The 21765-nt window shown below is 34.7% G+C and overlaps 1 protein-coding gene across 12 annotated transcripts in view; it reads left to right on the top strand.

Moving 5' to 3' along the window:
• LOC131071470 (uncharacterized) overlaps window positions 1–21765 on the top strand; it is a 216919-nt gene that overhangs the window by 82292 nt on the left and 112862 nt on the right. For 8 of the 12 annotated variants that reach the window (XM_058007330.2, XM_058007334.2, XM_058007333.2 and 5 more), the window contains 3 exons: window positions 7675–8172; window positions 10032–10093; window positions 10192–10300. In XM_058007330.2, the coding sequence (XP_057863313.2) occupies window positions 7675–8172; window positions 10032–10093; window positions 10192–10300 (669 nt within the window). The remainder of the gene's footprint in view (window positions 1–7674; window positions 8173–10031; window positions 10094–10191; window positions 10301–21765) is intronic. The other 4 variants (XM_058007331.2, XM_058007338.2, XM_058007341.2 and 1 more) reach the window with 3 other exon arrangements.

Below are 21765 nucleotides of genomic sequence, written 5' to 3'. Positions count from 1 at the left end.
GAGGTGCGTGGCTGGGTTGAGCCCAACTCCCCGCCACCGCCCCCAAACCAGTTTATTTAAAATTTTTTTTTATAATTTCTTTTTTTTTTTTTTAAAACAAAACTCAAATTCATAAAAAGCAAGAATTAACAAGATTTTACCTCTTTCTGCACAACTCAGAAATAATTAAAACACAATAAAACTAATTAAATTCTGATAAAAATTGAATAAACCAGCATATTAATTTAACTCACTGGTAATGAAATTTAACCAGCAAGCAAAATCTCTGAGACAAAACAGAGATAGGAATTTGTTTCCCAAATCAAACAAATTCAATTCCAAATTCGAATTGGCTGAGAAATAAATTGATTGCCATCCCCCAATTGGAATGTTTGCCCAACAAGAATGGAACAAGAAGAATTTAACTCAGAATTTTTCCCCAATTTTGGAATTACCAGGAAGAATTTATTTTTTTTTACAAAAGAAGACATGAGGGGAAATTTCTTGGCAAAATTTTGCCAGCATAACTCTACCCAAAAACACAAAAATAAACCAAACTACAAACACCAGGAAATGAAATTTCTTGCATAAACAAAATGAAGAAAAGGATTTTAAACCAAAACTTTTCATGTAATTGATTTGGGAGAGTTTGAAGTTGAAATTTAATAACAAACTTGATCGGGATTTTTCCAATAACCTCATAGCAAACAAAATACATAATCCAACACTCATAATATCTAACTTTTAACAACATCCAGAAATTGGGAAGAAGCATGGATTTCTAAAAACAAACAAGAAGAAATCAACCAACTTGTGGAGCTTCCAAGAAGAAATTTGTGAGCTTCAATCCTTCAACAGAATTCCAAACCAAATCAAAAGCTTTTTCCAAAACAATTTTTCCAGAATTTCCCTTCTTCCAAGACAAGCCTCCTTTTTCCAAAAATCTTTTTAGGGATAAATAGGGAAAAATATCTTAACCTAAGCTTTTAGGTTGAAATATTTTTCTCATTAAAAACATTTAATAAACAAATTGACTTTTTCTATTTTTTTTTTTAAATAAATGGGAATTTCTTCTTTATTGAAAAATACATTTCTCACATTTTGAAATTTAATTAACTCTTTTCAACAAAAGTAAAAATCCATAATTTTAACTCTATTTTGTTTTTCTTTAAATCTAAAAAGCAATAGAAGTAACTTAATATATTTTACTTTCTCCAATTGATTTAAATAAAGATACTTTTCCAAAATAAAACAGTTATAGATTTAAATCTAATAAATTAACCAGATAAGCTAAGCTCATAATACAAAGGCATAATAATGAATAAATTGCTTTTACCACTATGAAATGACGACTTAAACTTAAATAAATAACCGAACCCACTATGGCGCACAAAACGAGGAAAAAGCGAGAAGACTCGAAGGTCAACAAAAAGGAACGGACGATCGACTGACGACACTCACAAGAGTAGATTGAGGGTAAGAATTAGGGTCAACAGCTATCTCCTCCACTACCATCGGACATATAAGGCATGCTCAGACCTGTGAAGCCAGGTGGAGACGATACCCCGTACCTACCCGGTACTTGTACCTGCAATATCCTGCATCATTGAATCACACATGCATGTATATGAATATAGAATACATGACACACACACCGATGAAGGAGAATCGCGATGTTCCCTGTCTCACCGAAGTGAGTGAAAGAAAATCGTCCCCTTGCATCCAATACAATCGCAGACATGCAACATATATATGACACATAGCATAGATAAAGTAAGGTGTCAGTACAATGCAATAATCCATAAATGCTACAATCACAAGTACTGAAATACTGAAAATAACTCAGACATTTCATATCCAGATAAACATGAAATAATATCCAATATGTCTGAATAATGTTTAGTAGAATGTATAAACTGAAAAATAAACTGCAACCAAAATATCAGTCTAATAAGTCCGATCAAGAAGGGGTACTACAGTGGGGACATTATACATGGACCCAATTGGAATGCTACAAAGGGAGGGCACTTGGCTTCATTTCAATAATTATTTTTGGTCATCATTTTTGCTATAAAATTTTAAGAATTTGAGCTTTGTGTTCAAGTTTTCTTTCAGGACAATGTAATAACCCTATCCAAGAATTTTATAACAAATTTGTAATTTTCACAATTTTTTGCTAAGCATACATTTCTTCAAACAATTTGCATTTGGCTGGTTATGAGAAGATATTTCAATATTGCTTTGGTAGGAGTTATAAATAATCAGCAGAGAAATTATTTCATTCCAATCTCAAATTTTCACTAAATTTATTTGAATAATTTTATGCACCAAATTTACATATGATAAATGGGCAAATGTTGATGTAAACTGAAATTTTCATCAATACCACATATTACTGATATTATAAAACAGAATATAAATATTTATAAAATTAATTTCTGACCTCACAATGAACAGATAACCATCCAGAAATCAAAGATAATTTTCAGATTTAGTACTCCTTAATTTCTGACTTTATTTGGTTGATTGAAAATTTGAAACCCTTTAACAAATTTATATAAAATGTGATAAAAATTAGATTATAATTTTTTGACAGCTCCAATGATAATCGCTACTCCTACAATATGTAGGACACTTCATAAAGCCTTCCCAAGGGCTGCGACCAGCAAAAGGGAATGGAATTTAATTCCAAACAAAGCAACAAAGTTTTCCTTATTCCTTGTGTTTCCCCCAAAAGATAAATCTGCTCTGAATTAACAAAAGATTTTTAAAAGGGAATCAATACCTTCGTAACTTTTGCCATTTAGCACCTTACAAAACTTTCCAAAGGCTTTAAAATACAATCGCTACCTTTTTCCTTTGGATTTTGGTACAACACTTTACAAAAATGAGATTCATACTTATTTTTATAATTATTTTTTTGATAATTTTATAGCCATTTTACATCCACAATAATAAATAAATATTTGTTGAAAACCTCAAGAGTATTTATTATTTTATAAAATCTTTTGATAATTTTTAAAACCTCTCCACTCCTGCAAAATTTTTACTTGTAAACTATATCTTCTAGAAGATATTTCATTATCAACAATCTCCTATTTTTCTGAACCTTAAGAGCAATTGAACCTTGCCTAGATCCATTTTTAATCTTTTCTGCACAAACTGTGACACTGAATGAATCACACAATATTGGCTAGAGACGAATCTTTCACCATCGAAACCAATCTTCGCCTGAGGGTTTTTGTCTGACAATGGTCAAAATCTGCTCATTTCCACAATTGGGGTTTCAATAAAATATCAAATGTTAATGATCCCTTGTGAAACTTTCTGGAAAATATATTTTTAAAAATCACTTTTAAATAATAATTCTTTTGGTCCATACAAGTGGCTAAATTTTAATTTACTTTCTTGCCCTCAGCTAAAGTCACTATATAAAATATTAATCTTAATAACACAATAAATCAAATACAAGTTGCTTAAAAAAATATTAATTTTAGACAACTTAATTAAATTATTTTATTTCCGATCACCAAGGCCAAAAAAGGGGACATTACAGATGAATACCCTTGGTTGATGCGAGGATCTTGGAGAATGAAAACCCTCTAGGATTGTCACTATTTGATTTGGAGATGAAAATCCTGATGTCCAATATTGGTGATTCTGTTGGTGAGTTGCATGGGTGTTGATTTGAAGCATTTGCAGCTTTGTTGTTTGTGATTTGAAGGTTTTCATTAAATTTTTCAGAATTTTGAGGTTTGTTCCACTAGCTAGCTCTTGGATGCCACTACTTGGAAGAAGTTTCAATCATTTTTTTATTACTGCTTTTGGGGTTCTGGGCACGTATTGTTCTTGCTTCAGTCTCACTATAGTGAAATCAATATTTTTGGCCAAGTTTCAAGTTTATGTTGCCACTACAATGTCGCTATAGTGAAATCAACATTTTTGGGGAATAATTTGTCATTAGTGCTGTGACTAGCATATACAACCGTCAACTTGAGTATACTAGCATTGAATTCATCATGATATATCGCTCATTTAACAAATAAAGTGATTGTGCCATTATTTTGGAGGGTTTTCGGAGAGGGCTTATCATCATCTATTGTCATAATACTTCCAGCCACTTTCCTTGGTTGTGCCATTGCTTGGGAGGGCAGATCTGCCCTTACTGTTGTTGTTATATTAGTTTTTAGACCATATTTGGGTGTATCAGCATTGGAAGAGGTTACGAAAACCCTTTGAATAAGAAAAATCAACATCTTTCATTGTTTGTAAACATGTTATTGACTCTTCTCAGCATTTTCGAAGGTTTAGGACTATTATGTTGTCTTTAACTGACTATTCCTGGACTCTAGTTGCTATGTGACCTCCTTTAAGTCTTTTGCCTTGCCACTATTGCTGCTATGGTTTTTCTACAGTCAGATCCAACCACCAAACTTGTTCAATTATCAACATATAGGGCTTCTACAATTGTACATTCATCATTTCTATTCAAATGCAATTATTGCAAGTCTTAACATTGTTCATATCAGTCATTGTAAGTTTTCCAGCACTTTGCAAAGCCAATAAAAGCATTTTGAAGGTGAGTAATTGGTTTTTAAATCAGATCATAAATAGTCCACTAATAATTTGTGTATTAGCTGTATTATTATAGGTACCTCTGTTAGTGGTTATGTACCACCCATGTGAAGGGCTTACATGAACTCATTGATTAAAAAAAATGTTAAAGTTGTAGTTAGACTGCATTTCAGTCAATGAGTATCCTGTAAGATTTGTAATATCCCCAACAATTTTTTTTTGATTTTTAACAATTTTGCAAACACACCAACACCCATTAGGGTTAGAACAATGAAATCTAAACCAGTTGAAAGGAACCCTACACCTTTTGATCACAGAGGGCCCAAGTTGGGAGGGTGAGAGCATATGGTAGCAGGGGATTGTTAGATGTAAACTGCTGAAAGTACTGATTACAATAATGGGCAGCAAGCCAGCCCCTTCCACTTTCCAGCGGGAATAGAAAACTAGAAAGCTTGGTGGTAAACCAGCCAAGGAGAACAAGAACAAAACCAAGCACGAATCACTCTACTGCAATATTTCAGCGGGAGGACTGAACACTTACAACAAAGCTCAACTCAACCGCTTATGTAGCGGGAGGACCATTACAAACAAAATATCACTCTACTGCTAGTGGGAGGACAAAATTACAAATATCAAATGTAGGTGGCAAGCCAGCCTCTTCTACTTTTCAGCATGAATGCTTTATAGTCCAGAAGTGGTTGATAGTACTACTAGTCAACCTTACAAATATGAGATGCAATGCATAGGAAAAATAGATTATACTGTCCAATACTGTTGAATATCTCCAACTTATCACAATTAACAAACTGAAACCCACCCACAAAGAAATAACACACCAATAATCACTAAATTGAAATTACAATCTGCTGCCCACATAACACATAGAAAACAGCCACTACCAAATTCACTATTATGCTCATAACTCATCCAAAACAACTCAGAATGACACAAAAACGGAAGCAAATGAAAGCTATGACAAAGGCGATGCAACCATAATCTCAAACCTGCACCACGAACACCACCAACAGCCAGCACGCAACCCAAGGCAGCCAAGAAATGGTATGGCCTAGCTGGAAAGTTCGATTTGATGCCAAAAATCAGAAAGCACACCAACAGAAACGCCAAAGTAGAAGAATGATCATCCTCCAGATACGCTTCCAACGAGCTATTACCCAGAATAATCGATTGCACAGGCAGGGAGATATGATCAAATCTTTGCTTTAGCCACACCAAAAACCAGTAACACTGAAATCCACACCGCACACTGAAAACCATGCCACACACTGGAAATTTGAAAATGCACACTGAAAACTTCACCAACAATCCAACACTCAGCTAGGTACTACATCTCAAGTACGAAACTGGCTAAACTAGGGAGCCACAACTCCGAAGCTCAAGTTCACTCACCATTCTGACAGCATAACAATATGATTTCTTCAAGATAACCAAATGAGGAGCCCATCCCTTGCATTTATAGATTTCTCCCTCTGAAATTCAAATGCAAATGGCGCCCAAACTCATTTGAAACTCACTTCATTTCATTTCATGTCCTCCTCAAGACATGGCGTCCCCTTTTTCAGCGTCCCTAGTCGAACTTTATCAAGGTGCACAAGTTCAAACTTTGAGAAAATAATATTAAGTGTAGAATGACTTCATTTGGACGCCCACCTGACTTAGGAAATAAAATGGGGCTTAGGATAAATAACATAATATTTTCCTTCCTAAGTCATTCCTCAAAATATAATCAATGAAATAATTAAATATTAAACTTTAGAATAGAGTGATAATATTTAATTAAACAATTATAAATCGCCCACTGATTGTTGCCAAATCAACCATATGAACTAGAGTGTAGAAGATACTAATTCTGGACTGGATTGGAACTCTGCTCAAGATTGCCACAAATAACTCTGCTTGAATTGATACTTACTAAAAATATTAAGTCATGAAAACATCTCCGAAAAACATGCTCGTCGAACCCTGTGAGAGAGCTCGACAAACCCAGAAAACCCACAAAATCCAGTCAACTGCCACCAACTTACTAAAAATAGTAAGTTCAGAAATCACTCTGGAACATAATGCATGTTAGACCACCGTGAAGCTCTTGAGAAACCCAGAAGGAATTCCCAGTTCATTCTGCCAAACTCCAACCAAAACATTCTTGGAAACTGCGAAGAATCCTCCTAGAAAATAGGAAACCCTAATTCCTCATTCCAATCAGCCTACGGGTTTCGGGAATAGGCCAATGGACCACTGATTACTCCTTATTGAGAAGGGGACATTACAGATTTTTTCTAATAAAGTCCTTGTTGAGTTTAGGAAGCAAATTGGTAGTTGGTTCAGTTTGTATGCTGGTCAGCAAAACTTGATCCAAGCAAATATTTAAGCATGTCTGTATATGCTGTTAGGGAATGCAGTACATTGGGTTTCAATTTCGAGCGTCACTGGTCTTTCTTGTTACTGCAATTAGATTAGTTTATATTTGATTCAAGAGGCATGTGTTCAGTTAGTGATTCATATCTTTGGTATTTGCCATAGCTTTTCTCCAACTAGTGGTTATATGCAAAAGGTATTGCTGCATGTTGAACAAATTATTTGAAAACTTGAAAAGGTTGCCCCTAAGAATTCTTAGGTGACTGATTTTCAGTCTTAATTCATTGGTTGTTGAATCCTTAGAGGGCTAGGGTGTATTATATTTGTGTATTTCATTTCATTCACTGTGTTGCATTCATATTTCTTTCTTATGGAGGTAAGTTGAGAGGCGCTAGGTTGTATTATGTTCGTGTATTTCATTTCATTCACTATGTTGCATTCATATTTCTTTCTTATGGAGGTAAGTCGAGAGTTTTTGCATATTTAATTGGCAAATGTTAGAAGGAAATAATAAATATCATGCACATTATCAATGATATTTGTACATTGATTGTAGCCTTTATGTTGAAGCCTCACTTTTGAGAGCAGCTCTGGATGCTTTAAAGCTTCCAGGATGTTGCTTATTTACGCCATATGAAAAGCCTAGGATTTTACTATCATTAGAACAAAATTACTGATCGTCTACTCTCTTTGTATTGTAAGGGGAGGATATTGATTATATTGAATAATCACTTGGTTTTCCTGCAGATGTTAATGATCAGACTTAGCCACTGTTTTCTACAAAAGCCTTCTTTCTTTGTGCTGTGGCTGGACTTGCTTTGGGAACATGCTGCAGATCTCCTTTGCCATCCATTGCCTGAAAACAAAATTCATGAGAGCTCTTTACTAGGATCTCCGTTTTGGACTTCTTCAGATCATTGCAACAGAGAGTTTAATATCTGTAAAAGTCATTTACAGAATCGTGCTATCTTTCTCTTGTTCAAATGCTGTTTTATTATGATCAGAGAAAATATGAAAATTCCAAAAAAATCTATTTCTTGTCATGTTTCTTCACTGGAAATAAACTCTAAAAGCAGTGTTAGTCAGCAGAATTCTGCAGTTGAATCAGGCAATGTAAAGGCTGTGGTAGCCTTAATGAATTGGCTACAAATGCAGATGTCCCATTTATCACCTTTGAATGGTGATTTTTTCAGTAACAGATGGATTACGTTTACATCATCTTTCCTACGATTGTTCATGGATGAGGTATTTTTTTACATCTTTGGTGGTGAATTCACATGTATTGTTTCTATCTTGAAAGACGTGATTCATGATGTGGTTAATGGGGAAGGGTAGTGTATCTGGATTACTCAATAAACTATTGGTTTCCGGTTAGTATTGAGGCTTCCTAACAGAATTTTGGATTTATGTGTTTGTTTTACATTTAATAAACAAATGTATCTTAATAAGAACAACAGTAGATAATGGGTTACAAGGCTTGGCACTGGTATGAAGGGGATTCCATAGTTATTTTTGTTATTTTTTAATCTATTCTGATCAATAAATAGGGGTTTTATTAGGGTTCCCTGCCCATGGTGGAAGAAGAGAATTAAAATACTTTGGGCTAAAATAATAGCATTGAAACTAATAAAAAATATTTATGCAACATAAAATGCCAATTTTTCAAGCAGCCAATCTTTGCAGATTGACTAAATCCATGTAGCTTAAGCTAAACATTTGAACTCGAGCTCTAGAATCAAAAGCTTTATAGCCACATCTGCCATCGAGAACCCCTAAAGCTGTCTAGAGACTGACAAATCATGAACATCATCAACCAACTACGTATTCCTCAAATCAGCATAGAGACTGGACCACTATGAATCAGATCATGTCAGTTTCCACCTCATTGGTCTTGAAAGCATCACCTTTACATTGATTGTATGGGCTGGGTGTCATTGAAGTTGGCATGTCCTTCTAAGGATTCTGACACACTACTGCTAAGTAGAATACCTGGGATAGGAGGTACTGCAGGTTGTGAATCATAGTCCTCACCCTTTCTAGCAGACATGCATACAGAGAGGCAGCACCCACTCTTAAAATTCATTTTGCAACCTTTAGGCCTTTTGAAGAGAATGTTCACATTCCTGTTGAGGTGGAACCTGGAAGCTCAAAGGAAAAAAGTGGAATATGTTGCTGGTTTTCATCTTCAACAGAAATAGAGTGAGAAGAGCTGGTGCTTTTCTAATGCTCTCTTATTGTGGATTTATAGGTCTTTTTCTTGGCTTTAGTCCTAGTCAACAGCTGATTTATAGGGCTGGTGTAATTTCTGGAACTTTTCTTAAGTTTTACAACTGTTGAAAAATCTCAACAGACAGAGCTGGGTGGGTAGAGAAATGATTGACAGATCCTTTGAAACCTACCACATATAGTGCTCGTTGACAGCTTAGAATAATACGCAATAGGGAGAATTTTCCAGTGACATAAGAGGCATGCTACTTGAAAATTTTGAAAGTCAGGAAAATAAATGGAAAAGGCATGAATAATGACTTGGTGATTAGTTTGAGAGTTGCATGACATTTTCTAATGACCCACATTTTTCCTTTAACCAATTAACTTCTCATTGAAGTCTGCTTCAACTTTCTTTCATTAATTGCTGTTTAAGTGAGAACTACACAGGAGATTTAGGGAAATAGTAAAATAGCCTGAATCAAGTGTAAAGTTGCTGCTTTTAATTTTTTTTAAAATTTCAGAAAGACTTTCAGTATAACTCAGCGAAATGACTGTAATGAAGCTCTGCAATTTATATTGAAGTTAATTTTACCTTGGGAAGTGATTTTTGAGAAAACCTTGTCAGATGTTGAATAGGTGTGAGATTTCAGCTATATAGATTTTACTTCTTGAGAGCTTTAACTGAACCATTACATCTTCCTAGAGATATCTATCCATAAATTTGGATCAATAACCATATTTGTCGTATAGAAATCCTTTGTTATGTTTTGTGATCTTTACTTGTAATTTTGTAAAGAATCCATCTAATGTGAATGTATTTTTTTTCTAGGTAAGTTTTGTGCTATTTATAATTATAATCATTTCAAATTTGTGCTTAACTTCTTTTCACCCTGTAGGATGATCTCATGTTTCAAATGTTGTTGCAATTGCTGGATATGCCCCTACCTTTGCAACAAGGGTGAGTAGAAATTAGGCTCAGTTTGAAAATTTCATCATTGTTTTACAATAATATGATATTGTTATTGTATCTCATGTATATTTTCATTACTTATTCAGGAAATACAATGGAAACAGTGTACCAGATAGCAAAAGGCACATGGATAATTGCTTGCCAATTTTAGAATCTTTGAGGCCATGTTTCCTCTTCCATGAATTCTTGGCATTGGTGAGTGCTATTTTTGCAAGGTGTTTAGGTTTCTTTTTAATTTGAGATTTGTTTAATGTAGACTGCATCAATAAATTATTTCATAGAGAATTATTATATATTTCTGGTGATGATATCTTAGTCATTACTGTTATATGATGATCTTCAGACATCATTAATTTCTTAAGATGCCAATTTAAAGCAAGTACTATAATTTTTTTTCGAAACAAAGAGCTGTAGATTGAAGAGAAAATTCTTTGGAAGGGCTATATGTAAGGTATAAATTAGGCCAAAAAATTAAACCTCCATTTTTTAAAGTAAATTTCAGAGGAAGTGAAAAGTTTGAAACAATATCTTGTGTAATAGTTTCAAAGGCATTAAGGAGAATTCCCTATACTTTTCTTGGATGAAAAATATTGATTGATTAATTTAGAGAGATTTTTATTAGAGAAATCATACTCTAAGCAGGCCCCAAAAAACCACCTCAACCTAGCCCACCATGAAAAATCATTTAATTGAATTCTTGTCAACCAAGGTTTTATAACTCCTAATATTTTTAATTCCATGCAATATTTGTTAGATATTCTCACTTTCATATAGTTATATCGCACCATTTATTGTCCTAGTTTGTAACACTATCCTAATGCAAAGATATAGCTCTAGATTTGGCTACCCAAGTAGAGGTTAATGATCACTACTAACACAAATCACACATGAACATGAATTATGACACAAGTACTTCCATCATATCATTCTTATATGAGTACATATTGCCATTCACAATCAATGATTACAATGCCTTGGGACTATTTAGTATTTCCCTTCGTGCTGTTACACTTTACAATGTTGTTGTCAATTGGTAAGCCATCCATAATCCTTAGTTCACCAGAGAAGAACTTGTGAGTTCTAATCATAGTTTTAAAAATCAGCAAGTAACTTGACAATCTTGCTGGTGAATTAATTACAAGAAAAACTTGCCAACAAGTTTTAGGTAAAAAGGTGCTTATTTGTCAAAAAGTTGCAAGAAATTAGAAAAAATTGCCTTACATGCAAAAACTTTTCTAGCATTCAGTATAAAAAGAGTTGAAGATTTTGTAGCCGCTGTAAACGGATTTGTGGCACAATTCGAAGATTCTTTAGTTATTGTGAATGGATTCAAGACATGATTTGAATTCCAGCTACCATGAATGCATTTAGGGCATGATTTAAGGATTTTTCCATTTTCAACATTTCAAATTGCATAGACTTTTCCTCCTTTGAGCTTCCAGCTTCTCACGTTTACCTTTATTTGTAATTCCTCATGTAGCTCTTATTACTAGATAGCTTCAACAAATTTTGCCTTAATATAGAGTGATGCATGATCACAATAAGAATACATACATAAACAAAACAAAAATGTATTATAGTTACATTGTGAGCTAGTTTCAACTTTCATCACCTATGCTCACCTTAATATAACAGATAAGAGATTCCTAGTTGCAATTGGAAGAAATGCATATACCATTAATATTTTTTCTTGTTATTTGTCTTTTGTTAGGCTTTATTTTCATTTTCCTATTTTTGGAAAAATTATGGCATCTACAAGTAGGAGACCTTGCAAGTTTTGAAGACTTGTTTTTAGTCAATGATATGTATTGAACTCAAATTTTGACTTCTATATGAAGTAAATCAGTAATATGTTCTACAAATATAGTAATATGTGTTTTTTGAAGAATATTTTAAATTTTTTATATTTTTTTAAGTTTTCAATAAATTGGCTTAGTGATTGTCTAGTTTTTCTGAGTTTTGGCAGAGTTATAAGTTTTTAAATTTTTTGGGTCAGCTGAACTATTGTCAATTTGAAGTTTTTAAGGTATGGTTCTAATGGCTATTTGCTATGTATGACTGTCTTGCAAAACAATGCCTTTGCCAAAAGGCCTCTAAAAGGTGTCCCTCCAAATGATTTGTACAAAGCAATTCATTGGCACCCCAAGCATAGGATCCTCCCTTGCACTAACACCTCTCCTTTGAGCTTTGCTACATGTTAGTAGATCCATAATATTTGGTGCATGGATACTTATTGGGATCTAGTTGTTATCCATTATTGGTCATCAACTGCCATCATCTAAGTCCACTTAGCACCTTTTGCTTCTTTGGAAATCGTCATTGTCAGGTCCATCGACAATTGATGATTGATGCCTCCTCCAATATTGCCAATAATATGTTGATAATGTTATATTCTTGGCACCAACATTCCTAGAGTGTCCCCTTTTGTGGAGCAACCGGAAATGACCCATTAAGATGATATAATTTCCCGTGGGTTAATTTCAGGCTTTACTAGGGAATGAATTATTTAATTAAATAATTAAATTTGTCCAGTAAAACAAGATTTACAGATGACTTTAAGTAATTTTATAGAGTGATTTAAGTGAATTAAAAGGGAAATATTAAACGTCACTTTATAAAAGTGCTTTAATGAAATATTCTAAGTAGGAAATTAAAATATACCTTCAGCTATGTTCCTTGGAAAAATATAAGAGGATTTTAGCTATGTTCCATGGAGTTTCGGGGACGGCGACGGCAGGGGACACCGGGACGCGTTTCCTGTATAGGGGTACTTTTGGGTCATTTTTGGGGGGACGACAGGGGACGGCTATTACAAAAATAGGTTTTTTTACAAATATAGAGAAATTTCAAATATGCATATCATAACAATGGTAAAGCATTCATCATAGGCATTAAAACATTGCATTAGACTTGAATTAAGATTTCACAAGAGAATTGAGAAACATTTTACCAAAATTCAAATGCTTTTATCAATCATTGCCGACAAACATATGTCATAAACATCCATAATAGACATAAAATGATAAATATTAAAATATTAAACATCCATAACTATGAGATGACATAAACTGTAAATAGAAAAGTTAAAACATAGAAGTCCATAATCAGCTGTCTATAATAATGTCAAGATAAACTAAGAAAATATATGGCTTTCCTTAACGAGCTGCTTCTTCTCTTCTTGTTGCTCTTTTCCTAATTTGCAAATGTCAAAATGAGTGTCTTTTTCTTCCTTTTGTTTGTTTTATGCATTAGATTAGGGTTTGTTATATTTTAATGTTTCTTTCAATTTGGGGTCTTGGTGGGGCCAGCCAAACCTCTATTGTAAATTATAAATGTTTTTTTATTTATTTATTTTGGACTTAAAAAAATTCTGGGCCATAGGGGATAGCCAGCTGTCCCGGGGACGGTTAGGGGATGCTCTGGCTGTCCTGGGGACAGCTAGCCGTCCCTTTCCGTCCCCTACTACCCAACACTCGTCCCCGAAGCGTCCCCTATGTTTTTGCCAAAAGAGGGACGCTTAGGAAATGGCAAATTCCCGTTCCTGCGTCCTTGTTTTGTCCTTGGTACAGGTACTAGGGAAAAAAGGCAGGGGACACGTCCTCGTGGAACATAGGATTTTAGAGCTCATTTGGGCATACTCGTTTTATTTACTCTTTATTGTGGAGTTTGAGCTTCTTGCTTGAGCAAACCTAGGATGAAAACCCTAAGGGAGTTGGCTTTAGTAATGGGATATCTGTCCTAGCCAGTTGCAGGTGGATTGAATAATTTATGAGGTCTTGCAGGCAAGACAATTATAAGAATATTTTGATAGAAGTTCTAGAGGAAGGTATGGATGCCATTTCATGAAGAATGCTGAAGTGGAATGTTAGGCGTGAGGTTAGAATTCGCTGGTTATTTCTCTTTGGTGGGTGCCAACACCCTTTTATTTTGGTGTAAGACTTCTAAGTGCCGGCCGAGTAGTGTGTTGTTGGGCGTGAGTGGTTGAAGGAGTGTGGGTAGTTGAAATTGGTTGAAAGGCTGCCATTGAGATTGACTAGTTGGGTGCCGATTCTTCCAAGGGGTAGTGGGACTTATACCACTCAAAATGGGTGATAATATCATTCACCTTGGGTGCTGGTTGGAGAAGGCATGTTTTTTTTGAAAACCCACCTTGTTGGTTGCTGACAGATACTGGGAAGGCATGAAGAGTTTTTAGATAAGGAGCAGGTTGATGGATCTCTAGGCTATCACTGCAAATTGGAGGACATAACAACCCTTGCAAACTAAGCAATTCATACCCAGCCCACATTTAATGTTACCATTTGTTGTCATAGAGGCCAGAACTGCAAATTTTTGCATTTTGTAAATGTTTCTATGTAAGTCCGCATTTTGCATGTTCATGTGGGGCTTCAAACCTATGTTTTTCCTTGGTTGAGCACGATGGCCACGATGAAGTGTTGTGTGAACCCTAGGTGCAACAGTGTAGGTTCGACCATAGAAAACAATGCTATCGTGATGTTTTCACACATTGCCCCATTGCAAATGGGGACCCCCACTTTTTGGTTGTTACCATAGGTGTTTTGCTTAATTTTTGTTGCTTGGCAATAGTTTTGTCTCCTAGCTCTTAAGGAAGGTGATGCCTTGTTAGTTCGGAAAGAACAACTGATCAATTCTTGAAGCGAATAAGAGTGTGAAACCTTGTCCTTGGAGTTGGATAGATCGAGTCAAGAAATTCACTAAAGTCTTAGGTCAAGAATGGGTAAGTCGAGTTAGGAATTCCAAGCCTAGGATAGGAACTGAATGTGCAAGCCACCATCTAGACTAGGAAAATTCCTTGTTTTGAGATTAGAACTGTGCAATTGTTCTAGGGAATGAAAATGGAAGTTTTCCCTAAAGTGTGAGTGAAGTCAAGAATTCCTAGGTTGAGATGTGGAGTGAAGAAATTGAAAGTGCAAAGTGTGGATTAGAAGGGGAAAAATGATGGAAAATTATGAGATTGAGATAAGGAATTCCAAAATCTATGACAAAGTAAAATTTGCGACCAAGGAAATTCTGTGATAAAGAAAAATCTATGACCTAGCAAAATCAGCGACCAAGCAAAATCCAAGACCAAGCAAAATCCACGACAAAGTAAAATCCATGAATTTTTTTTAAAATTCAGTTTTCTCCATGTCATTGAAAAATCTGCGAAAAAATACAAGGGAAATCCTTAGAAATGTTTGACCAAGTAAATTTTTCCTTGACTCATGGAAATCCACGAAAATTCATCCACAAGTCATGAAAATCCATGAAATAATTGTCTTGTGAAATTTTCCATGGAGTCTCAAAATCCACGACTTCCAGAGCATTTGGCATTTTTTCCTGGCACCTTAAAAATGAATGATTTTTCCTGCAAGAGATGCATCTTCCAAGCCTTGCTAGAATCCACATAATGAGGAAGAGCAAATTTTTCCATGCACTTCAGAAATCCAAAAAATTTAGAAAGAATTCAAACTTTTCCTTGGAAGAGGAAAATCCACGACTTATGTGGAGGAGAATTTTTCCATGAGCCGCTAAAATCCATGATTTTGTTTTAATACTTGGATTTTTTCCGCAACTCTCTAAAATCCCTGAAAATTCCAGGGATAGTTGCAAATTGAGTGGTGAGTTGGTTGGGAGAAATCTAGATGAAAACATGTGTGATTAATGTTCAAACACGGCATGTTGAAAAAGGGCCTACTTAGCATGATCTCCCTTAAGGCATATGGTTTCAAGTTTAAAACAAGATGAAATTAAATAAAAAACAATCAATGACCGACCTCCTTGAGATGAGTTTAACTCCATATAAATGCAAGTTGATGATCATTCATTTTTCATTCATTCAAACTCAATTCAATCAATTTCAAGGTGCAAAGTAAACATGTGAATTATGACCTACAACAGCAAGCAAGGATAATTTCGAAGGAAAATTACCAGCAAGGGATTCAAATTTAACCAAGCATTCAGAAAGGAGAAGGTATGGATGACAAAAATCGCAAGAAGATAGCTCTTGGAAGGGGAATACAAAGAAGAATACACCCAGTCTTGAGAAGATTTAACTATTAATCAAGCATTTTCAGATCTAAAATTATCATTTCCAATTTGTAAAAAGGGGTTTGTTCATGTAGTTTCATAATGATTTGAATGCAAGAGCTTTTAACTCTCAATTTTTTTCATGATTAACTTTATGTTTCATCTACAAACCATAATTTAGGCCATGTTTGTTTTAGGTTTGATGCAGTGAGTGATGCAAGGGCTCTACAACAATGACAATAAGAGGAATCGAGGTTCTAGTTTGAGACGATCAAAAGACAATATTGGGACAAGATCAACATCTCAACCTCAAGGAATGAAGAGGGATTACTATGTACGTGAGAGAATCAAGGTCAAAGAACATTCAAGATATACGAAAGGAAAACACTACAACATGGAGTCAAGAACTACATCAATGAATTTCAAGATCAAAGAGTATCAAGGAGAGAAGTAGTTCAAGATTCCCAAACATGAGAATGAATTGTAAATCATTACTAGTAGAATTCCTGAATGTCAAGATGGAAAATTGAAATGTGATCAAGGAAAAAATATAGTTTCAGAAGAGTTAATCAAAGTTAGAAACTTGATCAAGTTGATGCAATTTGGGAATATGAACCATCACATCAAGCAATTGGTTGATGTTGAGTACCAAGAAATACACATGTTGAGGTGGTGCTCATTCATCATTAACCAAACAACTTATTCCAAGTCAGCATGTTTGGATTCATTGAACCTTACTCATCAAAGGAGGAGCAAGTGACATGTGGCATCACATCAAATATTATTCATTGTACCTAACCTCATTTCTTATTGGTCCGATTCAAGGGAAGGACATGTGTCCAAAATGTTTTAATGATCTCATTGGTCAAATATTAAATTTAAAGTGGTGGTTGTTGTAACTACCCTAGTTAGGGTTTCTTAGAATTATCTTGGCTTTGATTTCAAATCAATCTTGGTCCTTCATTTGTAACCTAGAGCTTTATATAAGGCTTTGCCTTCTCATTTGTAAGGTTAATAGAGAATAGACTAGGAGCTAGTAGTAGAAGTAGTAGGAGATAGAAATTGTTGCCAAGACTATGTCAAAATAAATTCATGACTTCATTGAAGATATGGTGGACTTTTATGTGTTGTTTCAACATGTTGTATGGTTTCTACTTCTCAAGTTTTAGATTAGTTTACAAGGAGTAGGTTAATTGAATGGAAGATCTTATTGTTGATTAATGGTGAAGCCTATATGTTCATACCATTTGGAATTTGTTGATTGCAAATTGCAGTGCATGGTTAGTTTGAACTCATTTGAAAGCTTAACTTCAATTGCTCTATGCTCATTGTTTATGGTGTTGATGTGCATAAGTGATATGAATCATTTGTGTACCCTTAGGAGATTGCACCATCTTTGTGTAGTTGTTTCCCAATGGCAAAGTAAAGCTTGGTTTGGTTTCACTAATTCTACAATCATTTCTTACATTGTTAGGTCTTAGATTAGATTTCCTATCCATTTTAATCTTTCTTTGTTTAAGGAGTTAAGTTAGTTAAGTGTTCTATGTTCCAGCAAAATGCAAGTCCCTTTGTGTTAACCGACATTATACACTAAGTCTATCCACAATATAAAGTCGATTGTTCGCATTGTAAACCTTGGGGTTGCCTTGTTTGATCACAAAGTTTAGCATTCAAGGTTTCCTTGTTCAAGAGAGGATGGAGTACTTAGTATTTTATTTTGTGTTCAAGGTGTCTTAAAAAACACAATAACAAATGTGAATGAGGAAGGTGCCAAAGTAGACATGATGGAGATGAGTTTGAAGCTTGGGCAAATGTTTGGGTGGAAGAAGAAGATATTGTTCCATCAGGCCTTAGTTTCTCTCCCTTTGATGGGGATGGAGTTGAGGATGCTATTTCTATGGAGGATATGGTTGAGGAGGAGGATGAGATTCTCTTGGATATCCTCCTTGATGCTTGTTTAAAGGCAAAAAGGCTTGCAAGAGAGTCTATGATGGAGGTTTTTGATGGCAAAAAGGGAGAAGAGAACCTCATTTGAGAGGGGGACAATTTGAAAATTAGAAGTGCAGATTTGATTATGAAAGGTTGTGTCCCTTTCAAAAGGCAGAAATAATGAAGAGTTGCACTCTTTTAAGGGGTGCTAATGGTGAAAGGGTGTGTCTCTTGCCAAAGGGCATGCATGATGAAGAGGTGTGACCTCTCCCTCACATTGAGAGATATAAAGGAAAGGAATCAAAAGGATCCAGTTAGATCATCATTGATCAGATCAGATCAGAACTGTTATTGAGTTACAAGCAGTAACATTTGTGTTCTTTGTGGTATGCATGGGATGTGCTAAATATTTATGCTTAATATATGAAACCTGATAATGTTGTTGTGCAGAATTTAGTATATAGACTGCAATATGTATGACAGTCATATTTAATTTCATATATATTCGTAATACATGAGAAGTTATTATACTTGTAGTCTAAATCATGTTATTACTGTCAGTATTTAAGAAGATGGGAATGAGATGTTCCAAAGAGGGGTAGTCTAAATCCAAGCAATAGGTTAAGTCCCAAGATAGGGTGGGGATCAGTGACCCATAAAGCCTTGAGGGTATAGACCCAAGATAGGTAAGGGCTTGGATCTATAAACTTTGAGGGAACCTATTGTATTTGGTCTCTAAGCGCTTTGGTAACATACATAGATCCTTTTCCCTTAAAACTGAAGTAGTGACAAGGTCTAATATCTATATTAAGAAACTATGAATAATGAAATTAATCTTCTAATGAGGAAAACAAATAAGCACTTGTTAATAACTAATAAATTGAAGAATATCAATGGCTGGCTTCATGATTAGTCTCTCAATCAATTTTAGTATATTGAAATAGATTAATTATGGTTAAGACAAGCCTAAACCTAGTAGGGGACATTACAATTACACAGGATTACTCACCAAGTGGCCCCCCTTGGATGAGCGTACCCATATTTCAAATGCTTCTATGTGCTTAGAATAACATAACTTTATTCGTTATCTCCAAAAGCTGTTACAATACATAAAACAGGGAAAATACTACTTAGCTCTGAAAACTCTGTCTAACCTTTGCGAAGAGGTTCAAAACATTATTTATAAGAAGATTATAACAAACTCTTAACTACCTAGACCACGCCCATGAGAATAGGCGGAAAATTTTATTACAACAAGGAAGAAGTCAACCACAAAGATCGTGGGACTTTCATCATTACACGGCCAGGAATATAGCATGACGGTTTTCACTAGATTGCCGCCTGCTGAAGATAGTTATAAATAAATCTGGTACTGCCTCACTATTCTTCAGCCACTCCACTTGAACACCATCTCCTTTATTGTCTGTAATGCTCTCACCCGCCTTGAAATATCTCTAACGGCTTGCATGGCGCGATCCCCCAAACTGGTATAGCTTGACTGCTTCTACAACTACTTATTTATTCCTGTATCAAGGGTTAGTGCATGCAAACACATACATATCCATTTTCCATCAACCATAACATTTATGCATCCATACATGAAATTATCATAGTAATTCGCATAGCTACAGGAATATTTAGCCAAAATAATACAAGGTTCAGCAGGTTCGGTTAATATTCAATATGCACACAATCAAAACTCTAATAAACCCTATGACCTTCACATTGTCCAATTATGTGACTTAAAACATAAGAAAAATTTATCAGTCATAAACATAAAAGAGCTATTATTTCAGCTCATCAAGAGGATAGGATACTCAGCATTCTATTATGTGTTGACAGAGATTATCGAAGACTTTTCCTATATCAATAGAACCCTTGTTTGTTTGCCCCAAAAAATTTCCAACTTCTCGATTTGTATTTAAGTGAGTTTGGACATTTTGTATTACTTCAATTTGTTTGATTAATGGGTTATTATCCTCAAAGCTTAGCAGTGGTAACTTTCCAGACATACACAATTGAAAATAACAGATTTATTTGATTTAGTAATAACAACAGTGTTACTTCAGAGTTAAAGATATTTCTGATTTTATTGAATGTGACAGTTTCCCAATTATTATGATGTTCAAGAGGTTGCTCTGCTTAACAGATTGAATACTCTTATTTTGCAAAACGTGAAGCAGTTTCATTACACACTCAACATAATGAAAAGTTCAGACAAATGACTTCATTAACAGAGAACATACATGAAATATTAGAGACTGTGATTTAATAGATTTGCTTTCCTCAAAGTGCATGTGTCACCTTGAAAATGACTAGTAGAATACTCAGATCTGCACAACACACTTAACATCCTTTATATATTTTATTCTCTTTGACAATGTGTTCGACTCGCTTGAGGAGGAATTTGTCGAAACTTGCGGAAGACTCTGCCTTGATTAATGTCAGTGCCAAGTTCACAAATATCTTAGGAGCATTCATATACTCAGTAATTAACATTCTTCTTGCTCATGTTTACTGCAAAGATACCCACAAACCAAATCAAGAAGATGTGACCAACCATTATACCCATGCTGGAGTGAAGGAGGGAAGCACTGAAGATAGCAGCAACTAATACATCTGAACGTTTCCAAAAATAATCAGCGAAAGCCCTTTTTAGTGCCATGATTTCTCCTGAAATGCTTATGCCATGAATACTGAATGTTTGCAGGAAAGATCCAACTGGGCAAGTCTGTGCCCCTCAATACATAGCAGGAAGACGTCTAACCAGTAAGAAAAATACTACCAAACTCTAGGTAGTGTAGATATTAAGCGACTGTGTAAGTTGATTCAAACACATTATTTCTCTCCAAAACCCACGACTTGATTATTCACTATAACCAAACATTTCCTTCTCAAAGTCGTGACAAAAGAATGGGATATTCAACTCAATAACATTTGTCTCCCTTTATATCAAAACAATATCAAATTAATAAATGGCATTCATTATTCTTCTATACGCCCAAGGTTTACTGAAGATGCTCTCATTATATCTAGACTTCATGCATCAATGCTATCGGATTAAATAATGTATCTTCAGAGAGATCAATATGACTTACCAGGAAAAATCAATAAATCTCCAATATCTGCAAATTTGTCTCAGAATGAGACCTCACAAATTTGATAATCTCAATTGTGAATGCACTGATTAATACTTGAAATATTTATCTGTAAACCTTCTGTGAGATTCATGACTGAAACCTCCAACAATCTGAAGTTTGAACAATGTAACACAACTATGAATCATGGAATCTGATCCACCCAAAACCTAAGGGTTTCTTTCCTAGGGCTTTCTGAACTGAAAGCAAGAAGCTCTCAGAGCTCTTCAAAGAAAATAATAAACCAAGCATATTCTCAAATAAGTCCCATTCTGCCTTTTTATAATCCTCTGAGGAAGCTTCCAGAAAACATTTTATATCTCCCTCATTTTTAATATTTAACTTAAGCAAAAGGGAAATAATAAAGTGACCCTCTTTTAATTCTTCTTTGTTGTAAAATAAGTCAATAAACACCCATGGTCTTAAATACGAATGATCTCGAAAAGCTTAAGACCATTCAATATTTAATTAATTAATTACTTTTATGACCTTATTAAATAATTAAAATAAGCCTTCATTTAAATTTATTTATTTTTCAACAACTTAATATTTTAATCATTTAAT

This window comes from Cryptomeria japonica, chromosome 6 (assembly GCF_030272615.1).
Source record: "Cryptomeria japonica chromosome 6, Sugi_1.0, whole genome shotgun sequence".
In the NCBI taxonomy this organism is placed as follows: domain Eukaryota; kingdom Viridiplantae; phylum Streptophyta; class Pinopsida; order Cupressales; family Cupressaceae; genus Cryptomeria; species Cryptomeria japonica.
The sequence above is the reverse complement of the archived record's forward strand: the minus strand, read 5'-3'. Positions and strand labels throughout refer to the sequence as shown.